We start from the raw sequence: 13,820 nt of genomic DNA, 5'->3' as shown, positions 1-13,820 counted from the left end.
GACAAGGCACTTACCTGTCAGGTGGCTACGACTCAGTGATGTGAATTCAAATAAGTGATGGGCCCATGACCATAGAGAAGTCTGTAGTTACACGAGCTGAACTCCTATGAACTTTCCTTTCCTTCCTAAAATACGTATTTCCAGTGGAGGTATGAAAACTATATTTCTAAGTTTGTCCACAACAGAACCATCAGTTCTGCTTGGTAGTACAAGGCAGTAGAAGGGCCTTGGGCTGGGCTTTAATCAGCCCAAGGTGATAGATTTGTGAAATGGCAGCAGGAACACTAAGAAGTCTCCCCTCACATTTCCCCTTTTCAGGCTTTTACCTCAGTGATCCAAATCTTCTTCTCAGAACCCTTATTCTGGACTCAGGATGGTTCATTTCCCTTTTACTTAAGTTTGTGGAATAAAATCGTAAAGGGAACACAGAGAACTCCAGCAAGCCCTGCACTGACAGTGAGGATGACAAAAAAATAACCAATAGCCTTGGAGCTCTGTCATATGTAAACTACATGCCATATGCCAAAATCTTGGCTGAAATCCTTAATTCTCTGAAGTCACTGGGAGCTGGCCATTGACTTTGGTAGGTCAGTGATTTGGACCATGGTAGTATAACAAAATTGACTTCACTGCAGCAGAGGAGAGGGGTGGTTTCTGCTTTGTAAAACAAACACTAGCTTTCTCTCGCACAGAGGTCTATTTTATTCCATGCATTTCCTCAATGGAGGTTAAACTAAAGGTGATGGTTTCAGCTCATCACAACTCCAGAGGGTACCATTCTACCTTAGAAATGCATGGCTTTGGATTTTCATCTTCCTTTTTAAAGGGCTGCATGAAATTTTTACTAGGATACTTGCAACAACTTTGCCAAACTGAGGAGCGCCCCTGGCTGATAAAACCAATTTTGAGCCATTCGTTCTCATCCTCTGTAGCCAGGGCTATTTGAGATCAGCTGTTGGCAAGAAAGGCTGTGGTTTGCCCATCAGTGATCATGCACCAGAGGAACAAACTGTGGGGGCCACAACTAGCAGTACGATTCAGAGCAGTCCATAGGGGCAGTAATTACGTTTAGGACGCTCTGATGCTCTGGTTTCTGGTCATGCCTAAGACCAGAGAAGCAGAAGGTTTGAATACTAAAGCCTGTTGGGTCCTCTCCTGTCAAATTTAGCTCTACCACCTTCTGGAGAAGAACTGATTTGCATCAGTGAGGCCTGGAGACAATCTTCCAACATCAGTTTCTAGCTATAGTGCTGAACACACACAAGCAGCCGTAAATCATGAGGCTGTTTGCTGAGTCCAAGTGAGTAAGTGGCAGGAAAGGGTCTGTCAGCTGTGATGTGCGACTGCAGTTTTAAGCGACCATTCCTCCGGCGGAGTTTTCTCTCGATTCAACAAGAAAAGTTATTTCCTCCAAGGTAGAAGAAGATGAACTCAGTTACGACCTTTATGAAGAATTAACAAGTTGTCCATAGTTTATCACAAACAGATGGCGGGTCCAGCCATGAATTTGTAATGAATGTTAGAACAAAGGACAGTTTGCTTCTATATTTACAACAGCTTTGAATATACCTCTTAAACCACAGCTGTCCTTGATTTGCTCTTCTTATCATGTAATGTGAATTAATCATTAAAAGTGAGGCCTATAGAGGATTTTGTTGATGTTCCCAAACATTTGGAACTTGGAAAACATGCCTTCCTGGCAGTGGAAGACTGCAAAGTGTTTTTTGGAAAAAAACCCTCCACAAACCAAAAAAACAACGCCAACATGTTATTTGGTGTGCTGCAAGGCTAGGGGTTTTATCTCTTAGAGAACACAATCTACTGTAATCCTGCCAGAACGATTAATTTGCAATTACAAAATCCTTGTTACCACCCACTGTGACGAATGACTGCTGATCTTCAGTATGAAACACCTCAATGTCTGGCACAGCACCAGTATTCTTCTTATAGGAAATTAGATTTTTTTTTCCTCCCTATTGTTAATATTCTCCTGGGATGAGAACCTATAGCCAGCATTTCATAGGCTGAGCAGAATACCATAAAGAAATTGGCAACTATTGATGTCCAGGGAGGGCAGGTGGCTATAGGTAATTTTTCAGATGTGCTTTATCACTTTTGACATTATTTGGCAACAAGAATATTGTTTAACATCGCGCTTTGCCAAGCTGATCTGTACTAGTGCTTTCCAGTTCCTGCACTGTATAATCTTTCTGAATCCAGTGAAAGTTGTGCCAGGTGGTTACACGAGATGTAAAGTGGTGGAAAAAGATTTCTCCTCTACTTTCTCTCCTAGTTGAAGCTCAGCTTGACATGTCATATATTTCTGTTTTCACCCGAGAGCTTGAATCTGTGACGGTTCCTACACAAGACCCAAAGATCTTGCACAGTCTGGCAGGTCAGATCCCGATCTGCATGGCACTGGCATAAGCCTACATTAATTTAAGCGGCTGAATTAATCTGGATTTACATTAATATAAGAGGGACTGATATCTGACCCACTGTGCTGAGTGAGATCCTTGGCTTGCGGCCAACGGGTTGTAGGGAAGAATGAAGGACAGTTACCCTGGATTTACATTGGGTTATCCGAGACTAATACAGGCCTTAGTATTTACAGAGCATCTACTGTAACTGCAAAGAAAAAAAAATATGGCAAAACCAACATATTACAAGGCTTCTATGTATCTTTCTTCTTCTAAAAATCTTTTCATTGGGCTATGTAATATAATAGGTTAATGAGCTAAATTGTTGCCTGAGGGACAGAAGCTGCGTGTTTAAACTTCTGCTCACAAAGCTGAAAATGCACCCTTGTGAAAGTCAGCCCTAACCATGCAGCTAGTGTATCTTGCTTGTAATTACACCTTCCTTGATATAATAACAGTTAAAAGAAGAATAGCTAAAAAAAGGAAACTGGGAACCCTGAACCATTCTGTGCTATTGGCTCAAAATACAATTCTTCAGTAGCAGGACAGAAATAGAGTATGTCGAGGCATATAAAATAATGAAACAATTAAGCAAAACTGGAAATGAAGAAAAATCCGTAAATATCCTGTGGAGAATTGCTCCTGCTGTACCATCTTGCCTCTTCAGTTATACCCTAGAACAGTCCAAAAGCCAACTGGAGAAAAGAAGCTAAAAAATCCAGCCTTAGCCTGTACATTTGCACCTGAGTGCCTTCCCCACTACGTTATCACTAGAGCAGAAGGGAGAGAGCTGAGGACGCAAAGGGACCCTCGGGTGGCTGAGAAGCAGCACCCAGTGCTGTTCACCTTCAAGCACAACGGATCTTTGTCACCACCACAGCTGGCCAGTGCACCAAGCCTGCATCTCCCTGCAGCAGGCCCGCAGCGCACCCTCGCATCGGCTGGGACATGTTTCCAACCGTGAGTCGCGGCAGGCTCCACCGCAAAGCCAGAGTCCCGCCGCCCTCCCGGACAGCCACACGCATCACGACACATTCTGTTCACTAGCTGCCTGCGTTCTTCACAGTAATGTAATTCTTGACGTGGAGTTTGTCAGCAAAACACAATTCATCATGAAAGAATGAACTACTGTCTTGCTAAGGCATCAAGAGGTGTATTTCCAGCAGCCTAGGAGTCTGAGGCAAGCGCTGGGAAACTGGGCAACCTATGCTCATTCTTTCGACTAGCACAACTACAACAAAAATGCAGAAATGCTTCCAGTGCTAGAACACAGCTCAGATTTCAAACAAGGAGGAACTATTTCAAAGTAGAAAGAGTGTACGAGATGTTTGTTTCTTTAACTGAACACAAACTGGATGTGGAATTTCCTTTTGGAAGAAATGATTGAATGGGAGATGGCTTGGATTCCCATTCATATATTGCATCATATGTAAAAAAGGATGATATAATGAATGGCAATTCTGAAGAATTCAGGCAACAAGAAAAGAAGGATTTCAGGTTAACACCTTCAGTGGGTCTCCTGCTGTGCTGGCTTTCTTTCTACCAGGTTTGAAGACTCCTGGGCCAGGAACAGTTTAGTTATTTAACTCATAACACCAGCGCTGCGTTTGTGTTAAACGCTAAAAATAACAGTTATATCCCTTTGAGATAAGGGGTTTAAAAGACAAGTTGCAGTAGTGCCGAGAAGTTGGAGGTTTAATAGCAGTGGTAGTGGTACACATGGTTACTAGTAAGAGAATAATAGTCTGTCTTTAGAATTACAGTAGACAGTCTGTTAATCTCAAGCACTGGATTAACAAAGGTAACTTCAAAGACATCTAAAATAACTTTACAGAGCTGGCTCTGTGTGTTTGCAAAGTGAACTACACCTCATGCAACGCGTGAAATATGCTGCAGATACACAGGGAATACACAAATATCACAGCCAAGACTGCTTGCTATATCTGCTCAGTTAGCTCCAAATGCTTTCCACAGCTGTAATATGTAGTAAGGACCATCTGCAAATAACCCTGACAAAAAATGGAAAAAAAAATCCTCTTCTTCAGAGCATGGACAGGCAATGGTTGCAAAGCCATGACTAAGGCCAGCGGACAAGGTTTTGGATGGTAGGTGCAGGTTAAAGACCAGCATGGCCATGCCTCCAGCCCTCATCTCTTCTGCACAGAAGTGGATCCAGGGTCTGAGAATGTAAAACCGCAACTTGACTGGCACAGACTTGGAGCTTTCATTGCTGCCCACTCTTGCACCTTCTGAATGAAACAGGATCTAAGATCTTATGCAGGATAACCAAGTCCATCACTGCCAGATGCGAGGTGAGTTTTTTATACAGGGCTGGCTGCTCCTTAGGTAAGTGATCTGTCTTCTCATGCACAGAGTCCATGTATTCTACAAATGCTACTACTAATGATATAAAAATAACAGTCTGCCATCACTATTCTATTTACAAGTTGCATCTGGACTTGGCTTTTTAAATAAGCTTTTGCCTCTTTCTTAGATGACTTCCTGCTATCTTCAAACTATCTGGTTTGGAAAATTAAGGATTGGAGGCCAAGCCACCATGCAAGCTGTTTGCACATAGAGCATCAAAGCCCCTTATTTTAATCTGTGATAATTACTACTGTTAGTTAAATCTTGCTTCCCTGATGATTCTTAACAATAAGTAACAAATGTACAACGCGTTAATTGCAAAAAGTTGTTGCTTGTTCTGAGATCAATTTGTATTAATAGAAAAAGTTTCCGTCTTAGTCAGCACAAAGATCTCTCACAGCGATTTTTACAGCACCAGCACAAATGTTTTACAATGGAATCTTACTCTGGAAGTACGTATTTTAAAGAGTTCACTATAATCTAACTGCCGCAGACTTGGTGTTTCTCTGTAAAGGAGGAACTGTTTAAAGCTGGGCAACACCAAAGAGGAGTTGCTGATAGCTGTAAAGGCTCTCCACCTAAATCCACACCCTTCATTAAAGCTTCTGGATCCTCATGATGAAAATCCTTTGCTCAGGATTTGTGAAGAATTGAATTCCACGCCAAACACTGTGGCTATCTGGGTTTCTGGGACAATCCATTTTCTTCAAAGAATTGTATCTACCCATACCGTTTTTGAGCAATTCAGTGGTGCCTTTTGTTTACACTTCTACTCAGAGAACAAGAATCTAATTGTGTCATCTAAGTGTCCAGTCAGAATTAACCAATATGTCTAGAATTTTAGATGCTCATTATAAACCAAATCTAAGTCCAAGAACATCCTGCTGGACTCACACAGGGTGAAATTCCTGGGAAGCGGAGCGTTGGCACAAGCTCTCTGCAGACAGAAGCAGGCCACATATGCAGCACACAAGCTTTTGTGCCCTGCTGCACAGGGAGGACCCTGGTCCTGAGTTAAGAATTGCAAATAACAAGTGATTTTGCTCTGATCCTGTCCTGCTCACACGCAGACACTAAATCCATCAACAACACTATTTACTGTGACCGATGTATGATTGCAGCCTTCCTAGCAGTGAGCCAACATCTTTATCAGATTGGAACCACTCATACAATGCTGAACTTGTAATCCATGTAACCAGTGAATACACAATTATTTCATATTCCTCCCTATAAAGAGAATCCGGGTCAATCTGCATGCCAAAATGTTTTAAAATTCCACAAATAAATAAATAATGTTATTTCACCTGTTAACACATGGGAACTGTTTGTTTTGGCCAGCTTGCACGGACTATGTGTGCCAGGTTACGAATAAAATAATGTTCAATACTCTAAACGTCCTGTGATACAAATTCCTGGCTCAACATAAATACAGACTTTTTGTATGCGGCAGGTTCTTAATGCATTCTCCAGCACTGACACCACTAAACTCACGTACCTATGACAGAGTATAGATATAAATATCTGTAATTCCCAATAACAATGTCAAAAACTGCATCACAGATAAACTGATTTGCCCATCATGGGCCTCTATTTCACTGGATTTTCCCGGCTGGAGTTTGGGTTTTTGGAAAGTGAAACGCAACTACTGTATCCGAGTGGTTTCTGCACATGCTGTACATTCCAGAACACAAAGTAGGCTTTCTGTTTAAAGAAGTACAGTTACAAAGATAAGATAAAATCAAACTGGAATATAATATTCCTGGGAAATTTTAGTTCTTTACGCAAACATGAAGTCAGTAATGTAAAGGATGCTTTACGAACAACACTGGCAAAGGCTGAGTTTCTCACACTGCCAGGCCTCCTTCCCAAGCAAAACTACCTGCTACTTTAAGATCAGAACCAGACTCTGCTCTGGTTTAATCCATTGCATTCAGGAATTAATTCCACTGATGTCACCAGAGAAACTAAGTTCAGATAGGCCTAAGCAAAGGTAAAACCCAGCCCTGAGGAAGGGACTGATGGTTTTGGCTCTGTCTCTAAATTCGTGGCTCGTTTTCATTTCAGGTGGTTGGGATAAGTCTAGGAGTGGGCTATGCAGTGTAGGTCTCAGACTAGCACGAAATTCAGAGCGCAGCTCTGGTGGTACTTATTTATCACCACAGCATCTGCGGTAATAAAACAGTGTAGTGTCAGACTCTGCAGGCAGGACCTGCCTGAGGCAGAGGAACAGAGCTCAGGTGTGAGTGCTCTTGGTTACACTCTGTTTCTGTGTGAGTCTGCCAGGACTTCCCTGTGCTTCCCCGCAGTAGTATTCAGTCCAACAAGAGTTCTTCCAGACCTCCAGATTTATCACTTGTGGGATAAGAAGACTAGAGTCGAGCTTTCTTCTCAGCTCCATACTGATGCTTTGAGGGAGACAGAACTCTCACCACAGTCTCCTGTGAGATTTCCCTTTTTCTCAGTGACTAGGTTCCTCACTGGAAGTGCAAATATTTAGCACACATCTACGCTCAAGGAAACCAGCCTTCTGCTATTTTCTTTTTAGCTGGGCATGGGACACCTCCTTAGTTCCCTGCAGTCCTGGAAGATTCTGCTAATAAACTCTTATCTGCAGAATTCAATCTGCTAGCCAGAACTGTTGAGAGTTTGCTTTTTGAAATATGGAAAGCAGTTTCAGTATCGTTTATAAAGTAGCTTTTTGACACCACGAGTCCACCTGTGGTGGAAATCTTGTGTAGGTTTTGCCTTTGGATGGTTAAGCTGTCAATTAATACTCATTTCTACGCTGTTTGGAATACACTTCTCTAAAACTTGCTGAGTCATATCCATAAGCTTGTGCTGCCATGTTTGGGTTAAAAATCGTGTAAGGGGGAAGTTTAAATCCCAGCAAAAACTCCAATCAAAGGCAGTTAAACCCTTCCTTTCCAAATATTTAAGCTGCAAACTAACACAGATAGCACCCAGAAGCATAGCACACTGAACATCTTTGCACTTTGAGAGAAAACACCGTGTAGTGCCCACTGTTACCTTAGACCAGTCGCCTGTTTTCCATTCATAACAGCCTGTGTGATCCTCACACTCTTCCTCATCTCTTGGCCTGGTGGCTGCATCACATTTTCCTTGAGAATTTGTGCATGTCACTGTTCTTTTCTGAATCCCCTTGCCACAGTCTGCTGAGCACTGCAAAACAACAGGTATTTGTTTTCTATTACATGATGCCTAAAAATGATAACTTTTACCTTGGTAACGTAGCTAAAAGGTAAAGCTGGTTTTATGAACCCAGAGGAAAACTGATAACCTGTAAGATTTTCCCCCAATAATCTAAGCCCCTTTCAAACATAGAAAAGTAATTTGAAAAGCATGATATCTGCTTGTGAAATATTTTACTTATGAGAAATGGCAATTCTGAAAATCAACCTTTGAAAAATATCAGCTGGCATTTTACTAGAATTGGTGTTACAGATGAAAAAACCTACTAAACCTAGTGTTTCAGAGCTCATCACTCACACTGGAAAAGGACACACTGAGATTCACAACACAGAACTGCTGCATCCCTCGATGTATCATGGGAGCAGCATGATGGCGACGAACACATTCTAAATCACAGTAGCATGAGACCACTGTTACAAACACATTTCTGCGGTACAGTTTGTACACACCACTGCAAAGTCACAGTTCTCACACGTGTTCTCGTGTGAAACACATACATGACCTTCACTCTTTGTTTTGCCATATCCTCATCGCTGTGTTAGTTTCAAAGAACTTGAAATGTACAAAGGGGATAGCTGAGGAGAGGCGTTATTCCGTGAGCTACAGTGTTGTGATCAGCAAGCTAGCCACAGACATCAGCAGGGATGAAGGACAGACTTCTCCACACCAAAAGCAGAAGCAGGGACTGTTTGAAGTCCTCTGAGAAAGCAGGAGGCTACTAGAGCTGCTAGAATCAGCTGCTGAAGGAAGACTTGATCCAAGCATTTGGGCACTCTAACAAACATTCGTGTGAGTGAGCACAAATTGTCCACAAATGCTTTTGTGCCTGGGCACTATGAAGGTAGCTTCTAAAGTGCAGGGATATCTGGTCATCCATTTGTTATCTCTGCCAACAGTTGGCTGGAAATTCTGTTTTACTGGAGAATTTGTCTTGATTTCATTGACTGTACTACGTGGGAAAAGGACATTAGCATGAACTGAAACAGAATTTCTGTTTTAAATAACCAGTTTGGTAAAAGAATAACACATCTGCTGATGCTGTCACAGCCATCTAAGTGCATGTCGCTACACAACAGCATAGCTGGTCTCTCTGCTCTTCATTTTCATGCCACTGCAGTGGTTAAGAGTGAGAAATTTTCTCGAAGTGCCACTGGGGACAGGTGGGTGGAAAAATGATATATGTATCAACTGAGATAAAAACTAACCTCCTCTAGCATGTCAAGTTCTCCCCTTCAGGGGATCAGTATGCAAAAGATGGTTGATTTGACACTGAATAAATAGTGAAGATATGAGATATTCTGTGAGGTCTTTTGAACATATTCCAAGAAACTTCTCCATCCAGGGGGTCTATGTTGGAAACAAGCGTCAGCTTGATATAAATTACATCAAATGGACAAATCTCAGCATGCCTGTCTAACCGTCTTAAAAATACAATCCAGGCAGTTCTGACCTGCTGGCCTTGTTAAGGACATGAATGACAAGCGTTTATGAGCTGGCAAGCAAACAGACATGCCTTTAAATACTTCACAGCACTACAAAGTGACTTCTTGAAAATCTGGGAAACCTTCCACTTAATTTACTATGTGCTTCTCATGGCGTGACCTCCTTAAGGATGTAACATCTTTGTAACAAGTACAATTGTATAGTCCTGCTAGATACGGGGATGAATTCTTCCAGGCTTTCCAGAATTCCTGAAACTGCTTTGCTGGACTCCTCAGAGCACAAGACTTGCCAGAGATCCCAGGCTGGAGCTCCCTAAATGGTACCTTAAAGCAGTGAACTTGCCCCAAGTTGTATAGACTTCCCCAAACTGTATCTCATTTTTCTCAGTCCTCAGAGTGGACTCCTCAGGGTTGCACTAGTTCATCTCAAACTACAAAGCACAATATATAAAATCTTTCAAATGGTCCAATTTACTCAAAGTAAAACAAACTGAAGTGGGAGTATTTTTCACAGTAGGAGAAATCTCTAGGTGGGTTTTACAAGCAAGTCTGGGAAAAACACCAACTGTTTGTTCTTCCCACAAGCTTTTAAGTCATTCACAGATTAATACTGCATATACTTTCCTAGACAAAACACCATTTGCAAAAGGTTTCCAACAGATCTTTGGTGGTCACATATAAATCACCCTCTTTAAGAGTTCTTTTCTTTCTTCAAGTCCTCTGTCTTCATGAAGAATTTCTTAACGTATATATTTTAGAGAGATTCCACAACAAAGCAGTCTACTAAATAATATGTGCAGTCCCTGAGTGTCCAGCTGAGATCATCAAGTCTTAATTTATTAACGAATTACTAGTCAAATCCCACAAGGTTTTGTAAAGGAGCAACACAACTTTGCAGTTAAGATACAGCTCCTTTATCTGAAGGAAGTCCATATTTTTTTCTACTCTATTCCCTCACAGTAGAAACATTCAACATTTTCTGACAGTCTCTATTTTGTCATTAAAAATGGGTTAAGCAGTACTTTGTCCAAAACAATCTCAAGTGTTTGGCAATAAAAGGGGAACTTAATTTTTTCCACAATGAAGATTGTATTGGAATTTGCTTTGAAAACACACATTTTTGACTAGGGACCAGAAATCAATGTGGTCAACTGTTTTTTGTTGTATAACCAAAAAGTTCAAAAACATACATGAGAAAATGGATTTATAAAACGATACCACTACTGTGATATTTACTCCACAACATCAGATTAAAATGTTAAGGATTAAAGTGATTACCACTGAAGAAAGTCCTAGGTATGAGAAGTGTTCAAACTGGCAGAGCATCAAACGTGTCCTGGGGTCAACTGTGCTACATAATAGCAGAAATGCGCCAGAACAAGAACAAATTTAAAATCACAAGTGGGCAGTCACAGACATGAAAAAAGGTAAATACATTTATCAAAGAAAAAGTAAATGAGTTATTGGAAAAATACTCTGAAAATACTATGTATTTGCAAACAACTTATGTGGTCGCAAACATGGAAGATTTCCACCCTGGAAAAAGCCTTCTGTAACTTGACTTGCTCCATTTCTTAAAAGGAGAGAGAAGTATCTGGGATTGTTAACAAAAGACCACATGTAAAAATTCCCCATGTAAAAACTCCCCATGTAAAACAGGTAGGAACTGCACCATAAGAATAGTCTCAGCTATTAACAGCTGGTTCAGCTATAAGAAATAAAGAGGGCACCATCTGGAAGGGTTACTTCAGAAACACACAAATGACCTATCAGTCAGACAAATTATTAAAACTTTGGTGTGTTTCTCCACATCTTTTGAAATGAAAGAACTCAGAAAGAGTCTCATGCGTTAGTGAACAGACACAGCATCCTACTGAAAAGAAACACTACTCTCACTTAACTATCACCTCACTTGCCAAACAAAGATTTCCTGTTCAAAAGGTGGACGGTGGAATCACATTGTGTTTGAGAGACACTGCCTCCCAGTGCAAGATCCCTCGTATCCTGAGCTTCTGTGACTTGTTTTTTTTTTTACATTTCTAACAATAACGTTTGGCAAAAGCTCTTTGACAACGTCTTAAACAGGAGCTCACTGTTTCAAAATAGAGATGAATAACAAGCAAAGATCCTTCCCACAGAAATGACTGTTGCTGTGTCCCCTAACACAGCCAATATGGAATGAGGCTGGTAGAGCTGTAAGCACTGCACCAAGAGTGAAAGGAGCTTCTCATCATTCAGATGTGCCTAGCAGACACAGTATCAAAGCTAACACCGACATCCTATTAGGGCTGTTACTCACAAGGTACAAAGTTGCCCTGTATTAGCTGAGTCCTGGTGGGGAACTGTAGGTATATTCCCAGATCTCTCTGTTGCTAAACAAAATGCAGGCTAACTGTCTAGACCACATTTATATCTGAAATACATTTATAATATCTGAGAATAATTTCTTCACTCTCTGAAGTGATGACATGTGGAGATGCACCATTTATACAAAGTATAACCAGCTTTTCCATGTTCCTGGAATTACACAAAAAAGGGTTCGACAAGGCCCAAAGATTGTACATTCTCTGCAACATGCAGATGCTTGATGAATTTGGTATTTGTTTCATACTGCATTTAAACGGAGCCAGAACCCCTGGTCGGTTACTACACTTGTGGCCTGAGGTCAGTCCAATGTTTTTCCTTGCTGGTCAGAGTTTTCAGATAGAAAGATACAGTTATTACAGCATGATCTCTGAAACTCGCCTTAATGACTCATCTGGTATGGAATACAAACCTCAGTTCCAAACTGATCATCTCAACAAATGACAGTCTTACCCAGTGCCCCAGTACTACAAGGCACTGAGTACACTGGCCCTGAGAACATCTGGAATTTTAAGCATTTAGCTGGATTAGGGCCTGCTGTGTGCAGTCTGGCTCCTTTCTTGAATCAAGTTCCTACCTTTGACCACTCTGATGCTTCCCAGATAGAAAGGCAGTCCCGTCCTTCACAGCTTTGTACTGTTGTTGGTTTGCTGCCAAGGCAGTAGAGGTCTCTTGTGTTAACGTAGGTGCCATTTTGCAGCTGATAAACACAAGTCACTTCCCGGCGCTGGACACCTTTCTCACACGTAGCAGAGCAGGGACTCCAATGGCCAGTCACCCACCTAGGAAGGAGCCAGAGAAGGAATGTTAAAAAACTAGGGGGATAAAACATCATGTCTCACTTAAAAATAGCGAGAAATGGGCAACTCTTCCTAGATTTGTGGGTTCTTTGATGGTGCTGCATTGCTGTCACACTGAGACAACCTGATCACCTTTGGGAGCTGAAGTGTGTAACCCAGAAAAGCGTTGGTATCCAAGTGAATATCAACTCCCGTCTCCATGCTGGACAGAAACACAAACTCTGCATAGCTCCCTTTAACCCTCAGTTAAAATGTCTCCGGCTGCAAGCATGCAAGGGAAAGGAGGCAACTTCACACCAGTATCTTCCAGCTCAGTGTAAGGCCAACAGAAAGGCTCCCGCTGACTCCAGCAAGTGCTGGAAGCACCACTGTGGTTAGAGCTGGGCTGCAAGGCGGTGAATAAAATGTCCAAGAAGAATCTGAATTAGGAGGTATGTAGGGAGGAACAATTTTTTTTCCTAAAGACAAGCAGCATCGATCTTCACGCTTCCTGCAATCTGTCAATGAGGGATACGTTCTCTGTAATTACAGGCATTCCTGGATGAAGTGAAAGACTGGAACAATAACCGTGTACGCACTGTGCACCGGAAGGCTATCATGCCTTTCACACCAGGTAATTGACCTTCTAGCCTGTTATTTAGGACTGTCATCTAGATTAGTATCCTTGTACCATGAATCTTTTACTTGTCACTCAATCCTAGGCTGTCTGTTATGATAAGTGGCTCAAATAAGACTTCCCAAAACCAGAAGTCTGCTCAGAAATACTATTTCATTCTGATGAAGGCTCCGATAGCCTAGGTAAACCACTATACATGTCAACTTACTAACCACATTTTTTTTGAAGTTGATGTGTAACTTCTCCAAAATGAATCAAACAACTGTTTCCATTCTTTCCATTGCTGAACAGCAAAAAATCAGTTCAGCATAATTTGCAGAACCATCTTCATTTGGTGCAATAGTCATGAAATAATTTGGCAATTGCTATGACTGATGACCTGGTGTGACAGCACTGATGACTGCACTGACAGTGAAGGCAGAAGCCATTTGGTTTGAGCAGGACGGGGTCGGGCAAGCTGGCCACCTGTCTTTTGTGCAACAGGGCCCTGCTCAAATGTTTCTGTGCATTAAAGCAGTTGACACATCTGTGAATTTCCGTTGGCTAAAACAGCTGGCAAGACACCAAACGTGTTTCTCTAGACAGTAGTTTTGGCGCATCT

General features: G+C 41.7%; 1 protein-coding gene across 3 annotated transcripts in view; it reads right to left on the bottom strand.

Moving 5' to 3' along the window:
* ADAMTS17 (ADAM metallopeptidase with thrombospondin type 1 motif 17) overlaps nt 1-13,820 on the bottom strand; it is a 189,827-nt gene that overhangs the window by 11,192 nt on the left and 164,815 nt on the right. For all 3 annotated transcript variants that reach the window (XM_086620322.1, XM_086620323.1, XM_086620324.1), the window contains 2 exons: nt 12,381-12,585; nt 7,815-7,967 (listed from right to left, as the gene is read on the bottom strand). In XM_086620322.1, the coding sequence (XP_086476448.1) occupies nt 7,815-7,967; nt 12,381-12,585 (358 nt within the window). The remainder of the gene's footprint in view (nt 1-7,814; nt 7,968-12,380; nt 12,586-13,820) is intronic.

The sequence above is a fragment of the Tauraco erythrolophus genome, chromosome 14 (genome assembly GCF_009769465.1).
Source record: "Tauraco erythrolophus isolate bTauEry1 chromosome 14, bTauEry1.pri, whole genome shotgun sequence".
Taxonomy (NCBI): domain Eukaryota; kingdom Metazoa; phylum Chordata; class Aves; order Musophagiformes; family Musophagidae; genus Tauraco; species Tauraco erythrolophus.
This window is presented reverse-complemented; position numbering and strand designations above follow the sequence as displayed.